This window comes from Lagopus muta, chromosome Z (genome assembly GCF_023343835.1).
Source record: "Lagopus muta isolate bLagMut1 chromosome Z, bLagMut1 primary, whole genome shotgun sequence".
Taxonomy (NCBI): domain Eukaryota; kingdom Metazoa; phylum Chordata; class Aves; order Galliformes; family Phasianidae; genus Lagopus; species Lagopus muta.
Window position 1 is genome coordinate 21,819,312 of NC_064472.1, and position 27,484 is coordinate 21,846,795.

The 27,484-nt window shown below is 38.7% G+C and overlaps 1 protein-coding gene and 1 long non-coding RNA gene across 2 annotated transcripts in view; one reads left to right on the forward strand and one right to left on the reverse strand.

Annotated features, from left to right (window-relative positions):
• Nucleotides 1-27,423, forward strand: LOC125686566 (uncharacterized). Its single transcript, XR_007373828.1, has 5 exons — nt 1-189; nt 6,070-6,134; nt 22,572-22,681; nt 24,473-24,613; nt 25,921-27,423. It is a non-coding gene; the product is annotated as an uncharacterized LOC125686566 (long non-coding RNA).
• Nucleotides 6,171-27,484, reverse strand: part of LOC125686565 (interleukin-31 receptor subunit alpha-like) — a 29,234-nt gene continuing 7,920 nt past the window's right edge. Inside the window, exons 4-15 of the mRNA XM_048930700.1 lie at nt 25,877-26,043; nt 24,546-24,685; nt 23,688-23,823; nt 23,459-23,541; nt 18,392-18,602; nt 16,364-16,522; nt 15,208-15,330; nt 14,432-14,584; nt 12,608-12,751; nt 11,657-11,750; nt 9,390-9,453; nt 6,171-7,555 (exon numbers count right to left, since the gene is read on the reverse strand). Coding sequence (XP_048786657.1) covers nt 7,070-7,555; nt 9,390-9,453; nt 11,657-11,750; nt 12,608-12,751; nt 14,432-14,584; nt 15,208-15,330; nt 16,364-16,522; nt 18,392-18,602; nt 23,459-23,541; nt 23,688-23,823; nt 24,546-24,685; nt 25,877-26,043 — 1,960 coding nt within the window. The 3' untranslated portion in view covers nt 6,171-7,069. The remainder of the gene's footprint in view (nt 7,556-9,389; nt 9,454-11,656; nt 11,751-12,607; nt 12,752-14,431; nt 14,585-15,207; nt 15,331-16,363; nt 16,523-18,391; nt 18,603-23,458; nt 23,542-23,687; nt 23,824-24,545; nt 24,686-25,876; nt 26,044-27,484) is intronic.

The window sequence follows — 27,484 nt, forward strand, 5'->3', positions numbered from 1 at the left end:
GCCATGATGGCGCGGGGCGGGTGCGGCTGTGGGTGGCTCTGGGTGGACGCCTGAACACCTCACCTGTGACCCAGCGTAACTGGAGAAACAGATTATGTGTTCAGTGTGCTATTGCTGTTTAGACGCGAGGAACCAGGACGTGCGGTGTTGGGAAGTTACAATAACGTCTGTACCTGGGTAAATATCTAGGTATGTTTTATAGACATTGATAGTTACTTCTTCCTTTACACAGCTGTGACAGAACCTAAAGCATATTGACATATTATATACATACGTATGTTTTATGTCACATCTGTTCTTATCGACTTCAGTTGATCTGACTTAGTACAGGTTAATTGCAGTTCACTTTCTAATTCATTGCTGTGTTCCTGAAGAGCAGGCTTATAGGAAGTTGATGTTAGACCTGCAAATGGAAAGGTCACTGATCTTCCAGAACTGTTACCTCAAGGAGCTGTTTCCAAGAGACATCATTTCAAGTCAAGATCGGATGCAGATACCTAGTTTTTAAAGAAGTAAACCTACACCTGTTTCAGTCCAGGTGTGAGCCTTCAAGTAACTGTGTGCCCCTTAGTTTCCACTGGTCCATGGCAGGCATGTTAAATTAGCTTTCAAAAACTGCAGGCATGCAGGCACTCTCTGGAAGGGCTTAGCACTTGGCTTGACTATAGCCCTCAAAAGTCACAGCAAACACCTTCCTTTCAAGATAAAATTTAACAGGCTACGCCCTGTTATAAAGCTATATTTGCCTTGTTGTTAACTTTTTTGTTAATAACACCTCTACAGTTAATAATATATCATCTCAGCAGTTGTATGGAATGTGTAACTGTACATCTTCCTTTTGGAAGACCTATAGGCTATCTGCAACCTGGTCTTCCCAGTAGGACAGATACAGGCATACTTCTGCAGCTTATCTCATTGTTCACTGTTTATCTAAATGGCATGGCAGTGTGAATTTTGGTCTACAGAATAAAAAAAACCTCTGTCTTGACTGTCTGTCATTTCAGAAATGTTGATCTTAAGAGAGGAAATTAGGATTATGTCAACTGTAGGAGATTTGCAGAACTATTAATAGAATAGGAGGAGAGGACTCTCTGGTGTTGTTTGTTGCAGTATCAGTTTTGCAGAGACTAAGCCTCACTTCTGCCGTCCTGCTGTCTTACAAGCTGAAGGTTCATAAAAAGAAAACTTTTAAAGTTCTTTGAATTTTCATCTTCCACTTCTAATATAGGCTGTGTACTTTCAGTGTTTAATGTCTGTTTTGCTACTTTTTATTCTGCTTACTTGCAGCTTTTTTTTTGCTCTTTCAAGTTGTGCATCTTCCTTGATTAACTGCAAAAGATATCTGGCTTGCCTAATGTCACATTTTATAACACTGAAAAAATGTCTTTCATGAAGTAGATGATCCAACTGTAGTAAAAACATATTCATTTTATTTTAATACGTATTTATCTGCTGAATTTCTGATCAGTTTGAGACTCCTCCTTTTTTCTTAGTATTCCGTTACTTATAAATGTTGCACCAGAAAGGGATGCTTATGTGGCAATAACCTTCCTAAGAATTGATGTTCCTGTATTTCTAACTTAGAAATTCTCACAATTCAGCAAACTAAAAGGCTAATTTTTTGGTCAGACTAGAATCTGAAGTTCTGTGGGACATTGATAGTGGTAGTACAAGGGGGAATGTTTTTAAACTGAGGCAGAGGAGGTTTAAGTTAAATAAAAATTTCGTGCTGCGTGATATGGTTTAGTAGCTTGTGTTGGCAATGGTGATGAAGAGACGGTTGGACTAGATGATCTTAGAGGTCATTTCCAACCTTGTGATTCTATGATTCTATGATTAGGAGGACATTTTTCACTCAGAGGGCAGTGACACACTGGAACAGGTTGCCCAAGGAGGTTGTGGATGCCCCATCCCTGGAGGCATTCAAGGCCAGGCTGGATGTGGCTCTGGGCAGCCTGTCCTAGTGGTTGGTGACCCTGCACATAGCAGGGGGTTGAAACTAAATGATCATGGTGGTCCTTTTCAACCCAGGCCACTGTGTGATTCCATGATTCTACGATAAATTGATAAATTTGATATGGATAAATGCTGGCATTAACTTTGAATTTGTGGTTTTCAATTAAAAACCAAAGGCAATTCACCACTGAGAGAGCAAGTGCTATCAAGTAAATAAAGCAGTTATTCAAGCTGGTCTGAATCAAGGTAGTTATCTCTCTCAGTGTTTATTTAAAACAAAATAATTACTTTGTGGTAGTTGAAATGGAAGTCCTTAATGGTCTGCATTGTCCTGGACTGACTCCAGTAATTCTAGTTACATCTCCAGTGTCCTGATGACTTACAAGAGGAAAGAGATGCTGAGCTATCCCACGGTAGAAAAGATACTCTGAGATTTCTTTAATTGGCTGGCACATTAAGCAGCTCCTGTTGTATATCTCTTGCCATTTGAGGCCTGTTCTGGTATACTATTTATTTGAGATGACCATGTCTGGTTCAAAATTATATCTGGCTGTTTACATCTCATCATTTTCCAGTGATTGGAACAGATGGGCCTTCAGTGGGCCTTCATGGCCTTCGCTTATTCCTGCTACAGTACAATTTTAGTTCTAGTATGTAGGGACTACTTTTTTTTTCTAGCAACTTGCATGTGCCAGTGATGTGACAGATGGCATAGGACTGCATGTGTCTATTACTTAATCCTCTTGCCCTCCAAAAAGAGTGCCTGCGTGCAAACTGCCAGGTGGAAACAGACTTTCTTCTGTTTTTCAGATAGTGACTGGAATTTTAGGGGGAGAACATCAGCTGAATTGGCCACAAATTCTACTGAAGAAACAGACTATGAAGCTTGCATGGCAGGGAGTATTTACAGGCACTGCTTGTAGCACAGCTGCAGTCTCACAAGTCAGCACTTCAAACTACTCGTGTCTTGCTGCCACTTGCTCTTGTCTGTGAAATTATTTTTGGAAGTCACTGTATGTCCTGAAGAATGGGAAGTGTCCAGAATGTGGCACATCCTCTGTACTTAGTGATTACTCAGTGAAATAATCTTGGATTTCTTCTCAAGTTTTCAGAGTTGTAAAACATGAAATTACCTGATTTTTGTCAGAACATCCCAGTCCTCCAAGGTCAAAATTACTCTTCAATTTATGACCACATCTGGCTAGCTATTTTAGTCTTTCAGTGTGATGGCCCACCAAACACGTAGCTGCAGGTATGGTAGCAGATACCTCCTATGAATCACTAGAAATCTTCCAGCAACCATGTATTTTAAAGGAATGCAAGAATTTAACATCGACTTAACAAGAAATGGTGAATGTTGCTGTTTGCTGTGTACCTTGACTTGAACTGCTATGAGCAAAGTTTAACATTGGCAGTTACTGTTAAAGACCAAGCTTTGGGTTCTGCAATCCATTTCCATTCTAACCATGTACCAAAATTGGGCTTCAACCTGCAGCTAAGTAGTGTATCTTCTATTCTCCAGCCTACCAAGACTTCAGTATGTCCACTAAAAACCTGAAACTGTTCCACTGCAAGTTCCCTAGCCTGTAATGGCTATTCCTGTGCCCATTCTTCCTTAAGATTTTTTTATTACCACTTCAGCAAATTCTTTGATTTCCTCCTGTAAAATTTCTGCCCTTCTCTGAGAACTATCATGGTTTAACCCAGCGGCAGCTCAGCACTACACAGGTGTTCACTCAGTAACCTGCAGTAGGATGAGGGAGAGAATGCAGTAGGATGAGGGAGGGAAATAGAACTCATGGGTTGAGATAAAAACTATTTGCTAGGACAGAAAAGGAAAATGGAAATAAACATGTGATTATAACTGTTAATTATATATGTATTATTTTATTATATAAATATATATATTTATTTAGGGACATGGTTTAGTGGGCAATATTGGTGGCAGGTAGATGGTTGAACTAGATGATCTTACAGGTCTTTTCCAACCTTAATGACTCTATGATTCTATTATATGTATATATATATGTATATGCCTCCACAGTGCAGTCACTCACCACTTGCTAACCAGCACCCATTTCATAGTACAACAGCCTGCCTGATATCTATGCAGTATCTCACCACCCGCTGACCAATGCCCAGCCAACCCCCAAGCAGCAACCACTCCTGGCCACCTCCCCTTGGCTTTCTGCACGATGTCACATGATATGGAATACCCTGTGCAAAACTCAGGCCCCTTTCCTCTGCCGCACCCTCTGCCCCCACGCCATCATGGCGGTGACTCTTCTCAGCAATAACCCAAGCACTGCTGTGCTTTTAATGCTGTCTCAGCCGAAACTAGGACAGGATGGGTGATGTGAATGACAGTTTCTAGAACAGCAGGTTGTTTTCAGTTTTATCAGTCAAACTGGTGCTTCTGCTGTAGAAACAAAATAGACAGCAAGTGTGTAATTTGTGCTAGGGGCAAGCTATGTTCAGAAGTGACTGACGCAAACCTCAGACTCAAAGTCCTGAGTTTTATTATCTACTGTCCTACAGAGCTCAACAGTACAGTGACTAAAACACAGTTAACATAATCCAAGCAGTGCAAACTCAGTTCTTTAAGGAAAAAAAATCATTGTGCAAGAAGAAAATAAGTAAACCAAGACCCTGCAAGACATATCCCAAAGCTCAAAGCTCTGAGACAAGTATCTCGTAATTGGAACGCTTTAATTAAATGATTTGTTACTTTACAATTTTTATAGCAGTAGCTGGAGTTGATTCAAGTCGATGGGCTTCTCCTGTACTTTGCCTTCAGAGGACTGTTCAAGTGCAGTTGCCCTTGTGCTGTAAGGTGGCTTTTAAGATTGTCAGAGTACTGACAAAGCTTTGGTTTTTAGCAAATTTATAACATTCGGTGGTTCCTATTATTCTATTTGACAGTTAATACAGAGGGGAAAAAAAACGCTCTGGAATATTGTGATTACTGCAATCTGCTGTTCTAGGCTGAGTGACTTTATTTCCCATATCTAAAAAACACTGTCATGTTTTTGAGTGCTGTCTAGTTACTGCTCTGATCTACCCTCAAGTGTAAAAAATGTGTAAAAATGTATCTCTGTGTTCATTCTATTCATACATTAAAGTATGCAAGAAAAAATTGATTTACTCTCATTACCAGAAAAAAGCAGCATATTGACTTTGCTGTTTTCAGGTGCTAATTGACTCACTACTGTTACTATACTCTTTTTAGTCACTGCTGACTCAGTAATGTGCCATGACTTGGCATCCACAGATCTCTTTTTCTGTTACCTAGCTTTTGAGACACTTTAGAAATATGAGAAAAACTGAGAAATGTGAGAACGAGAAGAACTTATGTTCAGGAATGTAAATGTCAAAGCAATTTTGTTTTGCACCTTCGTCACTCTTTTTCTGCGCATCACGAATTGCACAGCTGGCAGTAAAGCAGTTATTTAGCCATAGGCCTTATCTAGGCTCTATGCATATCTTACCCACTTAAAAGGTGTCACATAGCCAGATGGTACCCTTTGTTACATCAACACTGTGAGAATTCACTTACCTCCAGCATTCACAATTTTTTCTTCTTTTTTGTTATTGTCCTATACTTGGATGCTGGTTTTTTGTTAAACCTTGTACTTGTGCTCAATACACAGGCCATGTTAGAGAATAGATATTACATTCATTTCTCTGTAAATAAGAAATACTAGATCCTTGTAACCCTGCAGTATCTTATCCCATGCTATAAATCACTGTGCCTGTGTGCCATCCAGGCCTGCAGTCAAGTGTTTAAGCTTTTATAATGTCTAAACTCTCACTAATGCTAACTCTGGTCATCTGGAGCAATTTCTGTATGCTGCCTAAAAAACCCCAAGATATATTCAAAATACATTGGCGTTTATGGCCTTGAGCCCCCGTGTTTGCAATTACACTTTTCACGTAACACATCTTGACAATAAAGAGCATATAACTGCAACCAACTGAACTGAAGTTAAGAGTATAACCAGCTGAAACCACTTGAACACAGTATTCTAAATAAAATGAAATATCTTGCATGTATGTTACTAGAGGCAGTATTCTGCAGGTTTTTTACATCTCTATATGCACTTGTATTTTTAGACAGCTACCCCTAATCTGAGGACACAACACTCCGTGCCTCCTAGTCCACGTCCCTTTTTGTCTAGGTAAGACTGTTTATCAAGTATACTCTTCATAATGGTCTCCACATAGAAGAGTCTTTTCTTTTCACTTAGAGATGTCAGTCTAGGGAACATCCAGTGCTTAGAAATTGATAAACTTCTTTCTTCATGAAATAATCTTAATAAAATGCTCCACAGAATAGAGATGACAGTAACAAACTTCTACAATAACTGCAAACCATTAATGCCTATGGAATTTTTGGGTGAGAGAGAAGTCCCTGTAAGCAGTTCAGATCAGTGCGTTGTGGAGATACATGATGCAGTCACATATAAATCATACAGAGGCGCTGATATATTTCAATGGCATCTTCTCTATGCAAAGCTTGGGGAATGACTAAATGAACTAGCTATTCAGCTCATTAATTTTGTTCCACAGTTTTTGTTATTGTATACAAGGTGAAATAGTATCTGCAACCTCATCACACACAAGAATATAAATGGATTTCTGTCTGTGTAGATAAACATAAGAAGAAATAGCCTTAATGCAAGTAAAACTTTGGTAATAATAACACTTGTTACCATCTTTTCTTCATCAGGATTATTCATCTAAGTTCCATAGATGTGTAAGCATCATTTTCTATTCCTAAATTCAAGGCATCCCACTATTTTGTTCATTCAACTAACTAGAGAGCTTTGTCATGGTAGGTGGTTTTTGTAGGATTTTTACTGAAGAACATTATTGTTATATCTGAAAACCAGATCTTACACTGCTAATACTAAGTAGCAAGCTCTTCTGATCACTAGAAATTGTTGTTTTTAGACTAGACGACTAGAAATAGTTTTCCTCAGACCAAGGGGTCTGAGGAAGGATGCCCACTGAACTAGAGCACAGTTCTCATCACAAAGTCACTGTCTTATATGCTCTTAATGCCCTGCATTCATGTACCTGAGGTTTTGAAAGTTGAATTTTTCAAGATTCCTCAGTTCAAATCGACTTTTCCCACCGAAGTTGGTCTAGGTGGCAAAAATACTACCTGGCTTTGTTTGAGGTAGTCCTGGGGAGCAAACAAAACTTGATGTTCAGTTTGTGTTGGCTTACTACTTAGTTCCATTTCCAGGTGAGGATGAGCAGGTCTTGCAGGCAGCTTCACTGTCAGACTCATCAGAGCTTTCTGGCTGCACTCCATGCTGGTATAGTCACTCAAGAGGGGTACCGTAAAGGAAATTATTCCATCTTTTTCATTTGTAACTGTTTTTTCAGGGATTTCTTTATGTATTATATTTATGCCTATATTATTGCTAGGTTCTTCTGACTCTCTGATGTCATGCTTGCTGTCTTCTCTGCCATCTGTAAAGTGCTCTAACTTCAAAGATGCCTTTTCCTCGTGCTCTATGACATAAAGACTGGTGGTATCATTGTCTGGCAGGGTTCGAAGCAGTGATTTTGAAATGGGTTTCCAGTTACTCTGCAAGGAAAGACAAGAAGAAATTGTAACATTGGTATAATACCTTGGCAAAGTGAAATTGTCAGTATATTGAAATAAATGCCAAAAGAACAAAGTTAAGAGGTAACTTCCATGACGTGCACTTCCATTATTCCATTTATTATGATCAGCAGCCCTAACTCTTTACTAACTAATCTAAAATAAGTTCTATACAAGAACTGATTTTTTTAATGTATGAACAGTATGCATTGGTTGTAATCTTTCCAGCTCCCAGGACCAGCGTGATCTGACAAAGCATGACAAGGATCTGTTCCTGCCTATCGTATCCTGAATAGTCACAACACCAAAGCATGGTCTGTGCCAGCCCTTGCACACAGACATTAATCTTCTTTAGTCCAGCTGTAGGCTCACAACCTTAAATTGTGACAGAAGCCCCATAGCATCTACTCCTCATCAGCCACAGCACTGAACCATGCCCTCATCCTATCTCTAGTCTGACTAATGTGCAGGGAGATTGCAGCTCCTACAGGAAAGCAAACTTCTTGGTTGCTATTAAACAAGAAAAGCAAAAAGGCAGATTTCAGGCTTTTTTGTTATACAAAAGAAGAAAAAAATACTTATCTTCATCTAACCTCTTGATTATGAATAGCCTGTCAGTATCTTCATTAATGTCATTGCTAGTAATTTTGCTCTATTGTCTTAGATTTTGACAGTGCTGGGCTGTAGATACTATCTTGAAGCTTCTCTTCTGATCTTTAATTGTACACTTGCCTCTTCCTATGTGAATGTGTCATTTTAAGCTCTCCAAACTCTGACTTCAGCTTAGCTTGACAATGACATGCTCTCATCAGCTTAAATCTTAGAAACAAAGAAGTGACATATTTGTATCTCTATCCATCAGGATACATCAAGAAATATGTATTTCACTTGATTTAGGCTTATTTAGGCTAACATTCCCTTGTCCTAAATAAACACAAGTCTGCTTTGCCATAGCTTACAATGTTGGCCTGAGAAACTAGATCTACAAGTGCCAAACTAAGTTTAGGTCTGCCAGGAAAATCAAAATTATTTTAAAAGGAAACAGCACAAATTCCTATTCCAAAAACATAATGGTTAGCAGTCTGAGACTTGGGAGGTAAACTGAGTTCTACTGGAGGAAGGACTTTATCAGGTACCAGCAAAAGAGGAGCAGAATCACGTATTCTAGCTATTTTCCAGGCACTTTGTTAGTCCTGAAATTCGAATAGCCTTACCAGAACATACAGGAATTCTGTGGGTAGGGAAGGTTTGAAGGTGCTCTTGAACTATGTTGCCTCTTGACTAGTAGATGCCTCCTCAGATAGCTACCAGCTAACAAGCTAAAGCCCCAGAATTTCTGCAGAAGGATGCAGGGACAGGGAGGTGAAGACTGGGCTTCAGAAAACACTGTATGCATTACCTCTTGTGAATTCCACTTTTGTGGAATTAGGCCACAATGTGTTACTTTGTATAACTTGTACTTAGTAATCTGTTCCAGTTGTTGAAAAGGGACTAGGTATAACTGAACTTGTCCCTCTCAACAACTTCACCCATTCAACATTTTCTTGTTCTTTTAACAACAGTTCATTTAAGTGTGATCTAAAGTGTTTTCAAAGGGAGTCTGAGGACCTTTATTAAGCCAAAAGATGTATACAGCCTCTGCCTAGACAACAACCTTCCCATTTGTGTATTTCTGATACAACCCTAGCTTCCCAACTGTTGGAATGAGACTTATGTTAGGATGAAGTGTGAAAACAGTAATAGCTAGTGATAGTGATTAACAAGCAGGTAAGACTTTTCTAGTACATTGTTTTCACACCGTTGGAATTGTACTTGCCATATCTTGGATTGCACTGCTCTTTCTTGGATTTGGTACACTGGACCAGCATGATATTTTCAACCTGTGAACAAATATCCTAAGTTTATTGACAGGTTAAATAAATGGCATTTCCTGTGCATTTAAATTAACTGCTGTATCTACATCTTATTGGTATTTTCATGACCATCAAAACAAGATGCTCTAAGTGACTATTAAGCATGATGGCAATCAAAAACTCTAGGCCAAACTTGTTAGATTATGTTGAGATGGTGAGTTAGTATCTTTGTTTAAGGACAAATTAATTGTGACACAAGCTGGCAATGTTGTGTCTTCCTGTAGTTTTATTATCACATATTCCTAATTCATTATCATTTCCACAAAAATCTCTATATTCTTTGAGGACCTGTAGGATGACTTTTGTTTTAGAGAGTATTTTCTCCTTTCTACATAGTTTAGTTTTCCTTAAGGAAAAAAAAAAAAAAAAAAAAAAAAAGAAAGCTACATTTTTCTTTACAATCACGCATCTGGTCTGGAGAAAGCTCTCCCTAGGATCTGCAGTCTGCAATGGAATGTGGAGAGCAACGTGGGTACTATTCTTTTCTCACAGTATGAGTTCAGCCCTTTCTGGAAGGAATTATAGTATCTCACCATTTCATCTGACACAAACATACCATCACTAGTTTGTTTCTGCCATAGCAGTAGTGTAAGTGATAATTTACTCTAAAATGCTGCAAAATCAAAAGCCACTGTTTGTTTCAAAGCTTGATCCTCCCAGAGGGAAGTAGAGCATGGCTCAGAATGGTGCCATACTCATCAGTTTCAGGTGGCTGTCCTCAGCCCTCTCATAGGCTTTTCTTTCCAGCTCCTTTCTTGTTCCTAGGGCTCAAAACCACAAAACTGACAGCTGGTCTCTAAGCAGTCTGGTTGTTACCTTCACAGGTACATGCAGGCCTTGGAGCCTGCTCCCTGCACCGCTTTTGACAGCTCTGGGGAGAAGAAGCTGCCTTTCATCCCCTGTGAATGGCACAAAGCAAGGGCTACTTGTGAAGGAGCATCTCTAGAAAGCAGGGACATTGAGCAGCTCTGGCAGAAAGGCCCCACTTTCTCCCTCTCTAGTGATCAGGATGAGGTAAGGGTCTTTCTCCTCCTTCTTCCTTTCCAAGAGGACAGGCCATGATGGTGGCACACCATCTCTCCTGTCACCCCAGGTCGCTGTAGAACATCCCTCAGCACTTTCCCTCTGAGCTTCTCCCTGCCAGCAGCTGCTGTCAGAGCTGTACTGTGGGAGCTCTGGGCAATGACTCATATCTACATGAAAAATGTCAGCACATTTATGAGAAACAGCATGAGGTTATCTAGGCCATCACCTTGCCTCAGCACTGACTTCAGTGTTGTCTGGTCTTAAAGTCAAATCTAGACTTCATTAGATGTCAAGTACTTCGTTAAGGTAAAGCCTAAGGCTGTAGTTTATCTGATCTCCTCACTGACCATGTAAAGATAGATTTTGTAACTGGTTAGTCCCTTTTTAAAGGCTTCCTATTCATCATCTGGAGCTGGTGCTTTCTAAAGGGAGAATGAGGTTAGGTGGCATCCTAGGTCATCATAATAGTAATCAGAATGGTTGTATGCTACTAAGTTTATGAGAAAAGTATCAGAATCAGTTTGCAAGCCATTTTCTTTCAGTGTTAGTATACGGCCCTCACTGCACCTCAGATTAATTTGATGGGAAGACCACTTCCCTCATCCATATCTTGCAGGCACCCTTGTTATTCTCTTTTCTTCCTACTCATCCATTTCTTCTCATTATTTTCACATGTGAGTAATTTGTACAGTAAAATCTAAATGTGCTTAGAGGAAAATGCTTTGATTGCAGCATTTATAGGTGTACTGGTGGAATTTCCTCCTGCATTTCCATAGGAAAGACATGACCATCAGTTGGGAATGAAAGAATAAACTGATTAAATACACCATTGTTTTCTTATCTGTAGCCCATTTTCTCGTGGGATAAATGATTCTAGTTCTTACCACGGGTATGTGAGACTGGAAGTAATCAGTTAGTTAACTCTATCAAAAGCAGAATGCTATAGTTTTTGACAAAGTATTTAAATAAGCTTGTTACTGGTTTGTAAATTCTCTCACTGTGTAAATGTATGGGGTGAGCTTTTTTCCTTGTACTTTTAAATTGATTTGCTTTTGATGACCAAAAAAAGGCACAGTGCTATGAAAATCAGAGTTAAATAAAAGGGAGTTATTGTTAATAGCATTAGTCAGTATTCACTTCTTACCTCTTAAGCATCAGAATACATGTCATAGGTGCAAAAACCAGAGCAAACATGCTGAAACAAAGGCCAGTCATTAAACCTTCAAATTCTCCTTTTTCTGATGGGAAGCAACAAAAAGACTGACTCAGACTTGTGCTATCAAGTATACAGAGACGCTTTGATATACTTTAAACATGAGTCAGACTTAACTCATATTCTGGGATTCCTGTTCTGTCCAATTGATAATGTGTTGAAATGACTTGAGAGTCCATATCCTAACTAACCACATGTGAATACAATATATAATTATAAATATTATATATATAATTGAAATATATATATACATATATATAATATATAATACAATGCCTTAGCCTATTGAGGCATCTGTGAAACAAGCAAATTCTTGCCAGTGAATGATAGAACATATTAGATAAAAAGGACTCTAGTTATCAGAAAACAGAAGATTTGATCAACAGCCACAGTAGAAAGACTGACTTTCTTTTTACAAAAAAAGAACGTTTTGGCTGAGGTATCTAACTGCAAACCAGCTTTATGTGATCAAGATTTTGCCAAGAGCAAAGACAACTGAACTTCGTAAGTCAAAGCCAGATTATTCCGACTACTGAAACCTGTGATAAGAGTTTGCAATAAATAAAGACAAGTTAAAATAATTAACATGAAAACAATCACAGAATGTTATGAAGATGAGGTACCCTAGTTAAATCTTCTCTGCATGTTAGGTAAAGAAATATAGGCAGAGTTTCATGATACACAGTTCATCAGTAGCAACTGAACAATTTTGCCTTTGTTATCAGTGAACCAAGAACTGAATAATAAATCCTGTGCATGAGCACTTCGTTATTCCTTGAAAAGCAGGGAAAAGAGAAAGGGTGTAGAATAATACTTTGTGTAATGGCATATAAAGCCAAGATTGCTGCTGGGCAACACAGTAGCATGCAGATTCCACAGTACCATATTTTAGAGTACTGAATTGTGGTGAAAAAGATGGTGATCCTTCTCCAGCTTTAGTGAATCCTGAAATCTCTACACGGTAGATGGTCTTTTCCTTAAGTCCAGTAAGATGGTAACTTGTAGTAGAAGAGTCGATGCTAGCAGCTGAAAACACAAGAGTGGTTAGAGAATGGGGCAGTGAGATGATTTCTATTATTTGAGTCTGTATCTGTGTAGTTGACTAGGAAAAAGGCAAAATTCCTATGTCCTGATCCACACGTCAGAAGCCACAGTATGCAGATTTTCTTTGGGTGGGTGTAAGATTCTTCAAAATACTTACATGCATTTGGCTTTCAGATGTAAAAAAGCATGAGATCCTAACACACCAGGATATTTAGGTGATAAATACGGTAGGCTGTGTTTAATAGGATATATACCTGACATGCTGTACTATGGTTTCATGAAAACCCCTTGTTGTTGGAGTTGAAATAAGGACATGGAAAGAGCAAAGCACCTGAACTGCCTCTAAGCAATGACTGAATGGTAGTTGCAAGACAAGACCTTTGCGTTACCCTCACTGCCATAATGAGTAGTTATTCATATCAGTCAGTGTCAGTACCATTATTTTGGGTTCTGTACAGAAAAATGTCCATATATTCAACTTCATCTGCTTTTTAGAATTTTGATCTCAATCCATTTTTTCTGATGCTGTGATGACTTTTCCACCAGTTAGAATAATCAGTGCAGTAGAACACCTTAAACTTGGCAGAAATTATTTTTCAAGTTTGCTATTGAGAATCTGAGATCTTAGAAATGTTACTGTAGCCTGCAGGTACCCTAGAATTCTCCAGTAAAATTATTATTCCCATCTGGAAAACATGGGAATCAGTTGTGTTACTGTTGTACTGATCATTAGGGGTGAGTAAAAAAATTAAGTTCAGCCTTGTGGACTCCCTTGTGTCTCCTCTTCCACTCTCTGATAGGTACCCATGGTGAAGTAGAGCTCCCTGAATTCCCTGTCAAACTCAGGGAAGCTAACTTCAGGGAGCACAGGGCTGTAAACTTCAAGCTTCTGTTATTTTTTGTGGTCTTCTGAAGACATACACCAATAAGACCTATAGAATCCTTGTTTTTCTCCTTTCTCAGGCCATAAGTGCTGTTTGTCTTCCATAACATGTCTTTAATTGTATTTAAAAGTCAATATGTACAAAATTAATGCATTATTGTTTATGGTATGTTTAACAAAAGAGATAAAAGTAGTGGTTATTTTCCCCCAAACTTACGTAGCTTGAGCTTGCAGCTGCATAGCTATGAGCTTTATTTCAATGTGTAGAAGGTTTATCTTTTGTAGTTAAGCAATAAATAAGGCTATCAATTAAAGAAAATGTTCTAAAATTTATAACCATGTCTTTCAAAACAGGTAAGAAGTATGAAAAAATTTACAGCAAATAGAATTTAAAAAAAATGCTCAGAGCCAAACCTAGCTGAATTGCAAAGAAGCATAAAAGTATTGTGATTGAAATCATAAGACCTCAGAAATACTAAAAGATATATCTTCCTTTCAGTGTTATGGGGAAATTCTATTGTTGTCTTAAAACTGTATGTTTTAAGGGAATTTTTCTTACCAATATTTAATCTGAGATGTTCCTATGAATACATATAATTTTCTTGAAGTCATCAAGAGCAGAAAAACCCTAACCAGAAACTGATCTTTGGAAGCACTCTGTTCCCAGGGAAATCTGATTCAGTAGTGTGCTTTTAATTAATGCACATTAATGGCTCTGTATGAAAAAATTTCTGTCGTAACACTGAACTACTGCTATGTTCTGAGCAATGGAGACTTACCCAGAAACTTTTTCATTGATGAATCTGTGTATTTGATTATGTATCCCTGGAGAAAGCCCATACAGTCTTCAGCAGATATTTGAGACCACTTCACAAATGCAGAATGCTTTGTGATATTTAGAATTGTTATATTAGTGGGTCCTATCCTAGGAACTTAAAATTCAGAAAATAAGATCCGCATTAACATTAATGCTGTAGACATATATGACTGAAACCTAGCTGCTACCTGGGGAGATCTTTACTTCATTCTAGTTGTCATAAGTACAATATAAAGGGTGGAAAACAAAAGAGGAATACATACAGTCTTCCATACAGTAAAGCACTCAGATATTAAGAAATGCCCAAGAAGGTAATCTTCACTATCATTATCTCATCATTAACTCTATCATTAACTCATTACAAACACTTCAGCAGTCAGGGTTGTATTAATTTCAATTTGTGATATAAGACATCATTGAATTTCTATTGGGAAATCTGACTTCAGTTACAGTTACATTTGAGCTACAAGGAGTAATAACTCAGGTGCCCCCTTTCTGTTATTTTTGTAGTGTCATGTGTAATAACAACATTTTAATGGATCTGTCACTAAGGAAAAGCATTCAGGTCATTCCTTGCCAGTGTATAACTTCTAGAACCAAAGGCAATGCTAACTATACGAGCATGTTAAATCACCTGGAAAAGAAACATGTTGGATTTTTTTTATTTTTTATTTTTTTGCTGCAGATAGGAAATGAGAAGAAATATAAGGAACATAAATATATAAAAAAGAGGAGTACCTCCTTCAACTGAGTAAAAGTGGGTTACTCCAAAAGTCTTTTCATGTCCTCTGAAACTTTCACACTGACACACATCAGATGCATGCACCATGATTTTGTACAACTTATATGGATTAATATTGTCTGGAAAACAAACAGACGTATTTCAGTGCTTACTGAAAAGTTATCATTGAAAAGGAGGAGGAAGAGGTAAAACAACCTCACAGTTTTTTTGCATAGATCGTATAAATTCCTGTGCCTCAAAGCATAGCTTAAAGATATAGTCCTTTACAGTGAGCATAAAAGGTATGAATCCTTTCTCACTGACCTTCAGTACTTTACAGAAACTATTTCAAAAGTAGAACAAGATGTAGCTCTGGTTTGTTTTTAAAAGATGCCATGTTTTCCCAAAATCCACCTTTGGGAAGCTTGAACAGCTGTACAAAAAGCAGTGAACAAAAATAAGTTTACACATCTTAGTTCAAATGAACAATGTTTCTCCCAGCCAGCATATTTAAAAACATGCAGAACAGTAGATGTAACGTGACAGTGCAGATATTGCAGGACTGAGGAAAACGCTGCACTTACTTACATAAATCTGAACTTAAGTGTTCTGTACTATACATAAAAGACAGTTCAGAATGGTGTCTGCAAGAGTCACTTATGTGATTTCAATAGAGGTTTTGGATGACTGTTCTGTAAACTGATCTCCGCCGGCAACTTTTCATACCCAGATTTGTAGGTACAGGAGTTGAGAGTTTGTGCTTTGACAGCACAGCTGTGGGGACAAAAAATAATACAGAGGAAAGTATGCAGCAGAGAAGATTATATTTGAAATTAGGGACAAGAAATACTTTTATTTGTTCCTATGCCACTGTGTTAGCCAAAAAGTAGCGTATAGGCCTGCCTGAATTTGGGAAAGGAGAGACTTCTTGCCAGCAACTGCAGTTCAGCTACATTTCTTGCCCAGATGTGACTAGAAGAATCCTGCTGAAGGATCTTTATTTTCCCTGCTTTGGTGTTTCTTAAAAGTAGATGTTATCTTATTGTTGGATAGGGTACACTTAGCTGGATCCTTGGTTTGCTCTTAAAAACAGTATGAAAATCCTTCCCTCCCCAGCCAAAAATAACCAGTAAGTGAAATGGTGCCTGCATGAGATGTGGCTGTTGCTTTTACCTAACGTGAAATTTCCAGCAGCTGTAGCTACTATTTTCATGCGCATATCCTCTTTACGAGTGCCCCAGTCAACCACAAAACATTTTGGACTGTATTCTGGATTCCAGGTGACAACCACATTATTTCCATGAGGCTTAACATTAATTTGGCCAGGCAAATCTGTAAACAAATATACCATTAGATATGAATTAAAACGAAAGGAGACTGTCCCTTCCCCATCAGTGTTTTTCTGTCTTTTTCTCTGATTCATCTGAAGATTCTTCATTAAGTAGTTATCATGTTGATGACCACACAGTAATACCTACTCTTTTATGTCATTAAAGGAAATTTAGCAACTAGCACTCTGCAATAGACTCTGGGACCTCCAGTGTTAACTGCTGTTCAGGACCTTTAATTTCTTAAAGGGGAAATGGCTGCTCCATGCCTCAGGCAAGGGATGGCTGACACTGCTAAACAATCTCCTGAGAACTGCTATTAACTGCTATAGGCAGAACAACTGTGTGATCACTCTTACCTGGCGGAGGAGAAGGAGCTAATTACATTTTGTAGCTGTGTAACTTAGTGTCATTCTTGCAGAAAATGCAAAATTATTTAAAAATTCTGTTGTTTTTTGAGACAGATTATTAAACTAGAGAAGACTTCTTAAATGAAACTTATATAGAAGAAAAACACCCTATCATGCGGGGTAAGAACTGAATCTTACGACAGACAAATTTCTGTATTTCATTTATTCTGAAAACCATTGTAATAGAGTAGAATTTAAAAAAAAAAATCTGTACATTTTCACAAGAGTTGTGCATGCTGAGAAGGAATTTGTCCTGGGAACAAACTTAATGTAATATTTTCCCAGTAATTCACCACAGGTATAGTGAGCCCGCCTGTATGTGAAACCAAATCTAAAACAGATGTCTGGAGAAAGCCATGAAAGACAGGCTGATATCTAATAAATCTGTGGTTCTTAGATGAAGAATGTCTTGGAGAGATAGCATCACGTATTGTATTAGAAAAGAGCTAAAGCAATCAAATGCAAGCAGCAAAAATAAACTACTAGTAATTTGCAGGCGAAGGAGAACAGAATGAGAGGCGCGTTAGAAAATTCTGGAAAAGTAATTGTTCGCAGCTGTTTGATCCTTGCAACAGTTGTGAATGCTATAGCTTGATTTAAAAAAACAACACAAAAGGCATTCCCAAGGAAAGTGAGAATCTTGTATTTAAGTTGCTGTAGCTCAAGATTATAATAAATAAAACTAGCTTATACTATAATAAGATCATTGTATAATAGTCAGAATTAAAAATCCTGTAGTTTCGGATATCAGAAAGCTTACATCTTCATTGGAATAGGATGTACACATCCTACCTATTCTTTCTTTCATGTACCAGCGGGGATAAATCTGTGTTACCAGTTATTTAACTCCAAAAGCTTTTATTTGCACATAATTCTGACAACTTTGTTTAAAAGGCTGGAATCTACTTAATTTTGAGTACACATCATAAGCCTTTCTAGATGGATCTAACATATTGCTATTTCTCTAACTTGAGAAAACAAGAAGTGGTACAAGAAATGTTTAATTGCTTGATCTGTTGGTTAATTTCCAGCAAAATCCTTTCTTAAGAAATAATCAGAATCATAGAATCACAGAATCATAGAATGGTTTGGGTTGGAAAGGACCTTTAAGATCACCTAATTCCAAACCCCTGCTGTAGGCAGGGACACCTCCCTCTAGACCAGGTTGCTCAAAGCCCCATCCAGCCTGGCCTTGAATGCTTCCAGGGAAGGGGCATTCACAACCTCACTGGGAAACCTGTTCCAGTGTTTCAGCACCGTCACAGGAAAGAATTCCTTCCTGATATTTAGTCTAAATCTACTCTTTTCTGGTTTAAAGCCATTTCCCCTCATCCTGTTGCAACATGCCCTGATAAAAAGTCTCTCCCCAGCTTTTCTGTAGGTTCCCTTCAGACTGCCAAAAAGCTAGTCTAGAGATTGCTTATAAAACTTTTCCACCAGTCAGATCAATAAATGATAAGTACCTGTTGCAGAGAAATCTGGGACGGTGTAGATGGTTTGTGGAGATTGTCCAGCTTTGTTATAGGCAGAAATATGAATCCTATAGTAAGCCATAGAGATATTTAGAAGAACCTTTCTGTCCTTTAGAATGATGCGATTTGGTGAATCCCAGCAACTGTTGGGTATTCTTTCAACATCAATGTAGTATCCAATGGCGTTCTCACTTTGCATTACCTAAAAGAATAAAAAGATTATTATTCTATAAATGTTATTATGTCCTGTGTTGAAAATTAAGAGCAATGGAATTATAGAAACAAAATATCATTTTTAATATTGGGGATAATATCATACTATTTCAATTAGATATCAGGAATCAGTGAAGCAGACCATTTTCTTAATATTAAAAGCATTCTTAAATTGAAAGGATTTAAACACAGGATTAGAGGTTTTGCTTAATTGGAATCTTAGTAATGTGTATCCAATTAGTAATAGCAGCACTGAAGAAGCAGCAATGTTCTTTACACTTCATTGGAACATATATCCATCATAATTAGAAGCTTGAAAGTTAATGAGAGGTGTTCAATTGCAATTTATGCCTCAGGGAATGTTCATCTACTAGGCTGTTAATCGTCTGGTCTCTTTGAGCATAAATGCTGGTAATGATACTACAACTTTGAAATGTATATTCATTGATAGAAATTTTTAGGTGGTGATTCAGCCATTATTTTATTGTGTTAATCTTCATGAGAGATGAGAAAATTAGTGCACGAAAATGGAAATTACTACAATTTAGTTAGAAATAGAAATAAAAACATAAAGCCTGGGGATTCTCCGACACTTGATATCAAGGGTGGTTATTATTTCTTGGTCACCTTGGCGCAGAATTAATAGTGTAAAGCTAACACAAAATTAGGAGAGTTTCTTAATGAAATAATTGGATAATTTCAGAGTAACATAGAGAGGATGACATCTAGTAAACTATACTACTAATACTGCTAATGCTGGAAGCTCTTAAAATGGAAACAACAGAAGTTTTTCTCAAGATACTGAAGAAAGAATTGATCCCACTGTTTGAAGCTCTGATGAAGCTTCTGGGGGAATAATGTCCACTAATCAGATTAGTGTCCCCTAATCCTCTAATCGTTGCTCACCAATGCGGAGGAGATCATTAAAGGTGTTAAGGATGGAGGCAGCCTGGGCTGCAGGGACCATGCCCTGGTTGAATTCGTGATTTTGAGGAATGTGGTCTGGTGAAGACTGGGGTCAGAACCCTGAACTTTGGAAGAGTGAACTTTAAGCTGTTGAAAGAATTGTTGGCCAATTGTTGGGATGCTGTCCTTAAAGACAAAGATGTTGAGGAGAGCTGGCTACTCTTCAGGGATACCTTCCTGAGAGCACAAGAGCTCTCCATCCCTCTGAATAAGAAACCAGGCAAAGGAGATAGGAAATGGGCATGACTCAGCAAGGACCTGCTGGGCATATGAGAGCAAAGAAAGGTGCGTACAAGCTCTGGAAACAAGGCTGTGTCACCTGGGAAGAATACAGGGATGCCGTCCATACTTGCAGATGTGGGGTCAGGAAAGCCAAGGCACAGGCAGAACTGAACTTGGCAAGGGATGTGAAAAACAATAGGAAGACATTCTACAGGTACATTGGCCAGAAGAGACAAGCCAAAATGAGTGTACCTCCTCTGGTAAATGTAAAAGGAGAACTGGCTTCAACAGATGAAGAGAAGGCTGAGGTACTGAATGAGCTCTTTGCCTCAGTCTATACTGGCAGCCAGGATTCTAATATTTCTCATGTTCCTGAGCCCTACATCCCTAAACCTCTAGGTGGGGACTGGGGTGGTAAATCCCCCCCCTGCCACTGTGAGGACAGAGCAAGTACGAGACCACCTCATGAGACTGAATGTGTACAGGGCTATGGGGCTGGATGGTGTGCATCCCAGGGTTCTGAAGGAGCTGGCTGAGGTTGTTGCTGAGCCGCTCTCCATCATATTTGAAAAGTCATGGCTGTCAGATGAGGTCCCAGATGACTGGAGGAAGGGTCACGTCACTCCCATTTATAAGAAAGGGAGCAAGGAGAACCTGTGGAACTACGGGCTGGTGAGTTTCACCTGTGTACCTGGGAAGATCATGGAACAGATCCTTCTGCATGTCATGCTTGATCACATGAGGAATGAGAGTGTGATCCTAGACAGCCAGCACAGCTTCACCAGGGGAAGGCCGTGCTTAACCAATCTGGTGGCTTCTATGATGGAGTGAAGGCATTGGTGGACAAAGGGAAGGCGGTCAATATCATTTAACTGGACTTGAGCAAGGCCTTTGACATCGTCCCCCATCACATCCTTATCTCCAAATTGGAGGGATGTGGATTTGATGGGTGGATCACTTGATGGATAAGGAATTGGTTGGAAGGCTGCAGACAAAGAGTGGTGATTAATAGTTTTATGTCCAGGCGGAGGCTGGTAACAAGCAGTGTTCCCAGAGGTCTGTCTTGGGACCGGTGCTCTTTAACATCTTTATCAGTGATATTGATGAAGGAATCGAGTGCGCTGTCAGCAAGTTTGCTGATGACACCAAGCTGAGTGGTGGGGTTGACACAGTAGAAGGAAGGGATGCCATTCAGAGGAACATCAACAGACTTGAAAGGTGGCCCGGATGAACCTGATGAGGTTCAACACAACAAAGTGCAAGTTTTTGCACTTGGGCTGGAGGAAGCGAAGGCATTTATACAGACTGGAAGGAGCAGTCCTTGAGAGCAGCCCTGCAGAGAAGGACCTGGGGGTCCTGATGGATGAAAAGCTTAACATGAGCCAGCAGTGCGCTCTTGCAGCTCAGAAAGCAAATGGTATCCTGGGCTCCATCAGAAGAGGGGTGGCCAGCAGGGACAGGTGGGAGATAATTGTGCCTCTCTACTCTGCTCTTGTGAGGCCGCATCTGCAGCACTGTGTTCAGGTCTGGAGCCCCCAGTATAAGAGAGACAGAGGGTTGTTGGAGTGGGTCCGGAGGAGAGCCACAAAGATGATCAGGGGACTGGAGCACCTCCCCTATGAGGACAGGCTGAGGGAGCTGGGCTTGTTCAGCCTGGAGAAAAGAAGGCTGCGTGGTGACCTCATTGCAGCCTTTCAGTACCTAAGGGAGCCTATAAACAGAATGGGAGTCAACACTTTTCAAGGGTAGATAATGGCAGGACAAGGGGAAATGGTTTTAACTTGAGAAAGGGAAGATTTAGGTTGGATGTTAGGGGGAAATTCTTTACAGAAAGTGGTGAGGTGCTGGAACAGGCTGCCCAGAGAGGTTGTGGATGCCCCGTGCCTGGAGGTGTTCAAGGCCAGATTGGATGGGGCCCTGGGCAGCCTGGCCTACTATTAAATGGGGAATTTGGAGGCCCTGCCGTGGCAGGGGTTTTGGCGATTCATGATCCTTGAGGAACCTTCCAACCTGGGCCATTCTGTGATTCTGTGAGTCTATGATCAGACTTTGAAAATGGAAAATGAGTGTATGCAGGGAAAATTATTCCTAGGATATGCAACACATGACAAAAACCAACAGAACTTAGACTGAGAAGGAAAAGCACTGTCTATCTTGTGCAGTCCTGCAGGAGATCTCATATTATTTCTATAAAAATAGTACGCACTTCCAAGTTGGACCTTAACGTCCAACGAGCTGAAATCACCTTTTCTGCGCCTTTTCATCCAACTTATGTAAAGCTTACACATTGAACATAAAAAAAAAATCAGAGGAACTACAGGTAGACTGTGACATTTAAAAAAAATTTTTTTAATGTTTGTTTGAGATTGGCTTAAACAAGTTTGTCAGGTGAGCCTCCCTTCTCCTGCTACCTCTTTTTTTCCTTTTCACTTTAACATGTTAATTACTGCGTATACTCCTTCCCTCAATCCTTTGATGGTGCACTTGAACGTTATTTAGTATACTAGTTCAGTACAAGAGTTATCCTGAAAGAAGCTCCTAGCCTTGATCCTGTATTTAATGTAGATATTTTTAAATTAAAATTCATCAGTAGAGACCGTTGTCTTCTCTTAACATTGGAATTGCCAAGTACAATTTACTTTATCATAAAGTGAATCATTTACCTTGCAGCTTTTCCTTCTTCTAAGGAGAAAAAGGAAAAGAAGGGATATCTCATCCTAACCAAAGGAGGAAATTATTTTCTCTGCTGTCTTTTTTTTCCCCTTAACAGAAACAGAAAGGAGTCTTTACAAAACTTCCCATATTTTTTTGATATTTAAAAACTCTGCCAACCTCTGTCTTCAGAGACAGACACAGACTCTGCTTCAGACATTTCCTATGGTAAGTTTCTGAGAATTCGTAGATGTTCATTCTCTCAGCATCTGGACAGAGTGAGCTTCCAACTAAAAAACAACAGTAAGACCTTGCTTGTGGACCCGTGGGCCCTTTAAATGGGAATTCCAGACTGTCAGCTATCCTTTTCTTATCAAGAGAACTTGAGCTAGTAAGAGTGACTGATGAGCACAGTCAGTCAGCTGATAATGACACCTGTTACAGAAAAGGGGAAGCCTATGATTTATAGAGTGAATTTTAAATATGGTTGTGGGATATGTTCAGCTAGATGTTGTTTTGGTATGCTCCTTTTCTCTCATTATAATGTATTTGCACTTTGAATATTTAAATCAGTAGTCTTAAAAGATGCTTTTCTAAAAACTTTTTATCTCTCTTGAGAATAATAATGCTTCTCAGGAACATGTCTAACAGAAGATATGTCACTTGTGTATGGCTTATAAAGTTTTTTCAAGGAAAATTAATTTCATAGTTAACCTGAGATTCACCAGTGTTTACTGCTAATTGGAAAGAATCTTTATTCTAGTCAGTGATTTGAGCCTGGAGGTTTCTATAAATTTAAGTAGTTTATAAATTATTGTGCCTTTTCCTTGCTAATTTCTGGAACCTGATTTACCACCATACAAATGCAGTGAATCCTAGAGCACAAGTTCAGTATTCAATACCTTTTTCTTGTACACTGTAGTCCTCATACAATGAGAAAGTCTATTCTTCCCCTATAAAGTAATGAGTTAATGGTATGGTTTTAACATAATGAGAGAAAATTACCTCCCACTTAAGAAGAACACTTCTTCTGCCTGATGATATTTCTGTAGTTGCATTATATGATATTCTTGGCTTGTTCATGAGCTCTGGTAAACATGGGAAAAGATAGAGATGCGCACTCATAGAAATCAGGTCGGTCTTAATATTTTCAACAGTATTTGACAATGTTCATACATTATAAAATTGGAAAAGGGTTTTTCCACTTATGCTTGTTCCCAGGAAATTAACTTACTGTGAGGGACCAAAATCTCTTTACTCCAAATACAAACACAATGAAGACCATCCTTGGTTATACATCTGAGCTGAATGATATATGAAGACGCAGCATTTGAAACAGTGATGTTAACAGCATTGGTTTCTATGGGCACCTAAAAGCAAATGATGTTTGCAATAAGACAATCTTATATTAATGTTTTTCTCAATCAAAAAACAAAAGTTCTGACCAAAAGTAGCAGTTGCCATCATCAATGAAGAATTACTGTATATATTAGTAATTTTTATTTGATACTTGAAAGATGATACTCCCTTTTTCAACTAATTATGTTCTATCAGGACATGTAAGCAGTAGTGCAGGTTAACCCCCTCTTAAAAATGGATTCCATGTTACATACATTGAAAAATTATCATTTATTTGACTTTGATCTTTACTGGCATTCTGAAGAACAGTATTACAGCAACCTGGTCTCTAATGATAATAGTAAAGAAAGTAATATAGTCTTTTAATTAAAGTGTAATCAGATCTGGCTATCATTTCTGATACCCTTTCTAGATCTTCAGCTTTTCCTCCGTTGGTTGGTATGTCTTATTGACAAGTTAATGAACCATATGACATAGTGATATTGGTTTTCTTTTTTTCAGCATAAAACTACTAATTTTTCTCTTTCAAACAGTTCAGAATCTATTGGCAGGTAACTAAGAGAATACTGTGAGATTTGCCAGCAAGTCATGCGCTGTGTTCTCTTGCTATCCATGTTTTTGTGTGCTACAACAATGTCCTCTTTATATCCTGCCATGTAGCTGTATGTACCATGTACTACTGAGCTGAAAATGAACCTCCTCATGTTCTCAAGAGGCATATGGAAATACTTACCCTTGTCCACTGAGTGGCTTTTGTCAGTGCCTCTCTGTATCTCAACTCGTATTCTGTAGGAGTTGTAGGTAAGTTCCATTTTATGACCAATTGCTTTGTGATCTGATGAGCTTTTATGTTAGATGGTGTCAAACACTTCCCTGCAATTGGGAACAGATGACATCAGTACAGGGGAAGCAGGAAAGCTTTGGATATTATGTGTCAATTGGGTGTGTTTTACCAAAAATGGAGGAGTTGGCTGAGAACATCAAACAGTATGAGACTTAGAAAAATTGGAAATAAGTATTTACTAAATCTTTATAGTATCAACAAATTTGGGTTTGTGTGTGTAATTCTTTTGTGAACGCTACTTCTGATATCAGTAAAATCCTTTCTTTAAACAGGTGCTCAGTGAGTCTGAAAGGCAAAATCAAAACATCAGGAGTACTTCTAATTGTGAACTGTAGAAAAGTTTCCAGAACTTCCTAATAGCTTCCAATTTCAGCAACTGTGTTTATCTATATAATTTTTAATCCAAATGGACAGTTCTCCCTCTGAAAATCTCCCAAGGAGTCATAGTGGTAATTTGGGTTTTACTGATAGTTCCTTTCAGCAATGAGAAGCACTTTTGAAACTTAATTAAAATTAAAAAAATTGTTACTCTGGGAAGTTTAGGATTTCAGAAGATCTTGATGTTAACTCAGTTGAGAATCTGTGAATAGGCATCTGCAGTGCATAGCTCATAGGATTAGTGTTTTTCACATGCCCCTTGTAGTACTGTGTAATAGGTAACTGGCCTTAAAAAATAGCTGAAATTTGAAGTTTTCCCAAAATGTGAATTGTCTGTAGAAAAAATTCCTTGATTGTATGATACGGTGTCAGCCTGTTCTTTGTAAATATGTGACTCCTCACATTGTAGTGGAGAGTTATTAAGGTTAGGGTACTATGGTTAGGTTACGGTTGGACTTGCTGATGATGAATATCTTTTCCAATCTGAGCAATTCTATGATTCTATGATAAAGAAGTTACAAAAACCATCAGAAATAGAGGAAGCTGGTGAAGTATGGTATGCAAATGTCACTATATAGTTTTTTTGGGTATAGTATTTTATAGTTCAGCAAAAAAAAATCAGATTTAAAGTCCTGATATCGTAAAAATGGATGGACTTCCGCTATGGACTTCAATAAAGATTTCATACAGAAGCCAATAAGGAAGGCCAAACTGCTGTGCTCTGAATCAGTGAAAAGGATAAGTGTATGGCAGGAGATAACATTTTGAAAATAATTTTGAAGAAAATCATACCATTGCTTCAGCAGGACACTGCAGTAATACAGATCATGAAGATATAATACCTGCTTTTCTTGGTGTAACTGAAATGTTCTTTCCTTTCACACAGCTGGCATGAGCATAGTTCACTGCTATCCAGATAGATGCAGAACGGTTCATGAAGAGATTTTTTCGTTCTATTGTGATGGAAGGTGATGAAGTGTTTCTTCTAAAAAGCTTTGTGATTCTCTCCCTTCAGAGAAGAGGAATAAGAATGAAAGCCAAACTTTTTGCTGGTTTATCATACACTTTTTTTTCCTCATAAGCATCATTATAACAACTCCTAGCTTTCCAGGTACTCATAAACAAAGTCATCATTTTGAAAACTTGGAAGTGAGGACTGAGCAGCTTGAAACAGCAAATGTAATTCCAGTATCCTAGCTATCCTAGCTTAACCTTGCAAATACATGTTGTGCACTGGAGAACTGCTAAATTCTTTACATTTATGAGGCACAGTGTGATAAAAGACAAAGATCTGTATAGTTTTCTTTAAGATTAAAATGGGACATAAACAGCTTTTAGAAGGTACTGTTAGATGTGTGAGAGTTGAAGCTGTCATGGTAAAAGTAAGCTAATAGGGCAGGTCTACCATCTAAAGAGTATATTTGCAAGATAAAAAGTGCCTTCAACTTATGCGACTGTACAGTAAAGCTTTTATATAAAAGTGATTTTCATAATTGCTATATGCTTCAGGCTGGATAATGGAAACATACGTTGTACAACCTTGATTCTCAATCAGGCCAACAGCTGGCCAAGTTTGTATTATAAATTAAAAAAAATTCAGTGGCCATAACGTGTATTGACTGTCCAGAAGTTCTTGGAGCCATTTAGGCAGTTTGTTTTGCTACGTCAGCTACGGCAACCTTCTGGAAGCCAGCTGAAGTTTTAGCCTTTTCCTTTGATCCGTAGTGAAAGCTTAAGTTCTGCAAGGTGTTCTTCATGTAAGCAGTTGCTGCAGAAATGTGGTCCTGGGTATGTAGGATTTGGGAGTACATGTGAATGCAAAGAATGTGCAAAGAAAAGCAGGACTTAGGGAAATAAGATTTAACTTTTGTGTGTGTGTGTTTTCTCACACTCAGTTTTCAGGCATTAAATGGAAGACTGTTCTTGTTCTGTTTGGACATCCCCCCAGATCCTGCTCTGCCATTTGCTCTCTGATGCATACAAAACATATGTCATGGTTCTATGTTTTTTGTTTTTGTTTTTTTGTTTTGGGTTTCAGTATTCCACATCAAAACATCATGTAGTGTACGGGGCATTAAAGTGTCACTGCCCAATCCCAGCTACCTATCCCTGTACATTACAGAAGTCACGGGATCTGGCCCTTCCGGGTGGGGGGGGCGCTCTCTTGCTGCCTGGCAGTGGGTGCTGGAGGGTGCTTTCCTGGCCGTTCCAAGCTTTTCAGGTTTGAATCGGTCCCGGGAACTCTCTCTCTCTCATCTTGTCTGATTTATTAATCTCAGTTTCAATTAAATTGTATCTATTGTGTTATCTTGTATTCCGATATTATAGTAAAATAAGTTTTCCTCCATAGATTGTTGCCGCTGTTCTTTTCCTCCCTTCCTTCCTTCCCATTTTGTGGGACTGGGGTGGGGGGGGGGGGAGGGCAGAGGCCTGTCGCCCCTGTCACGGAC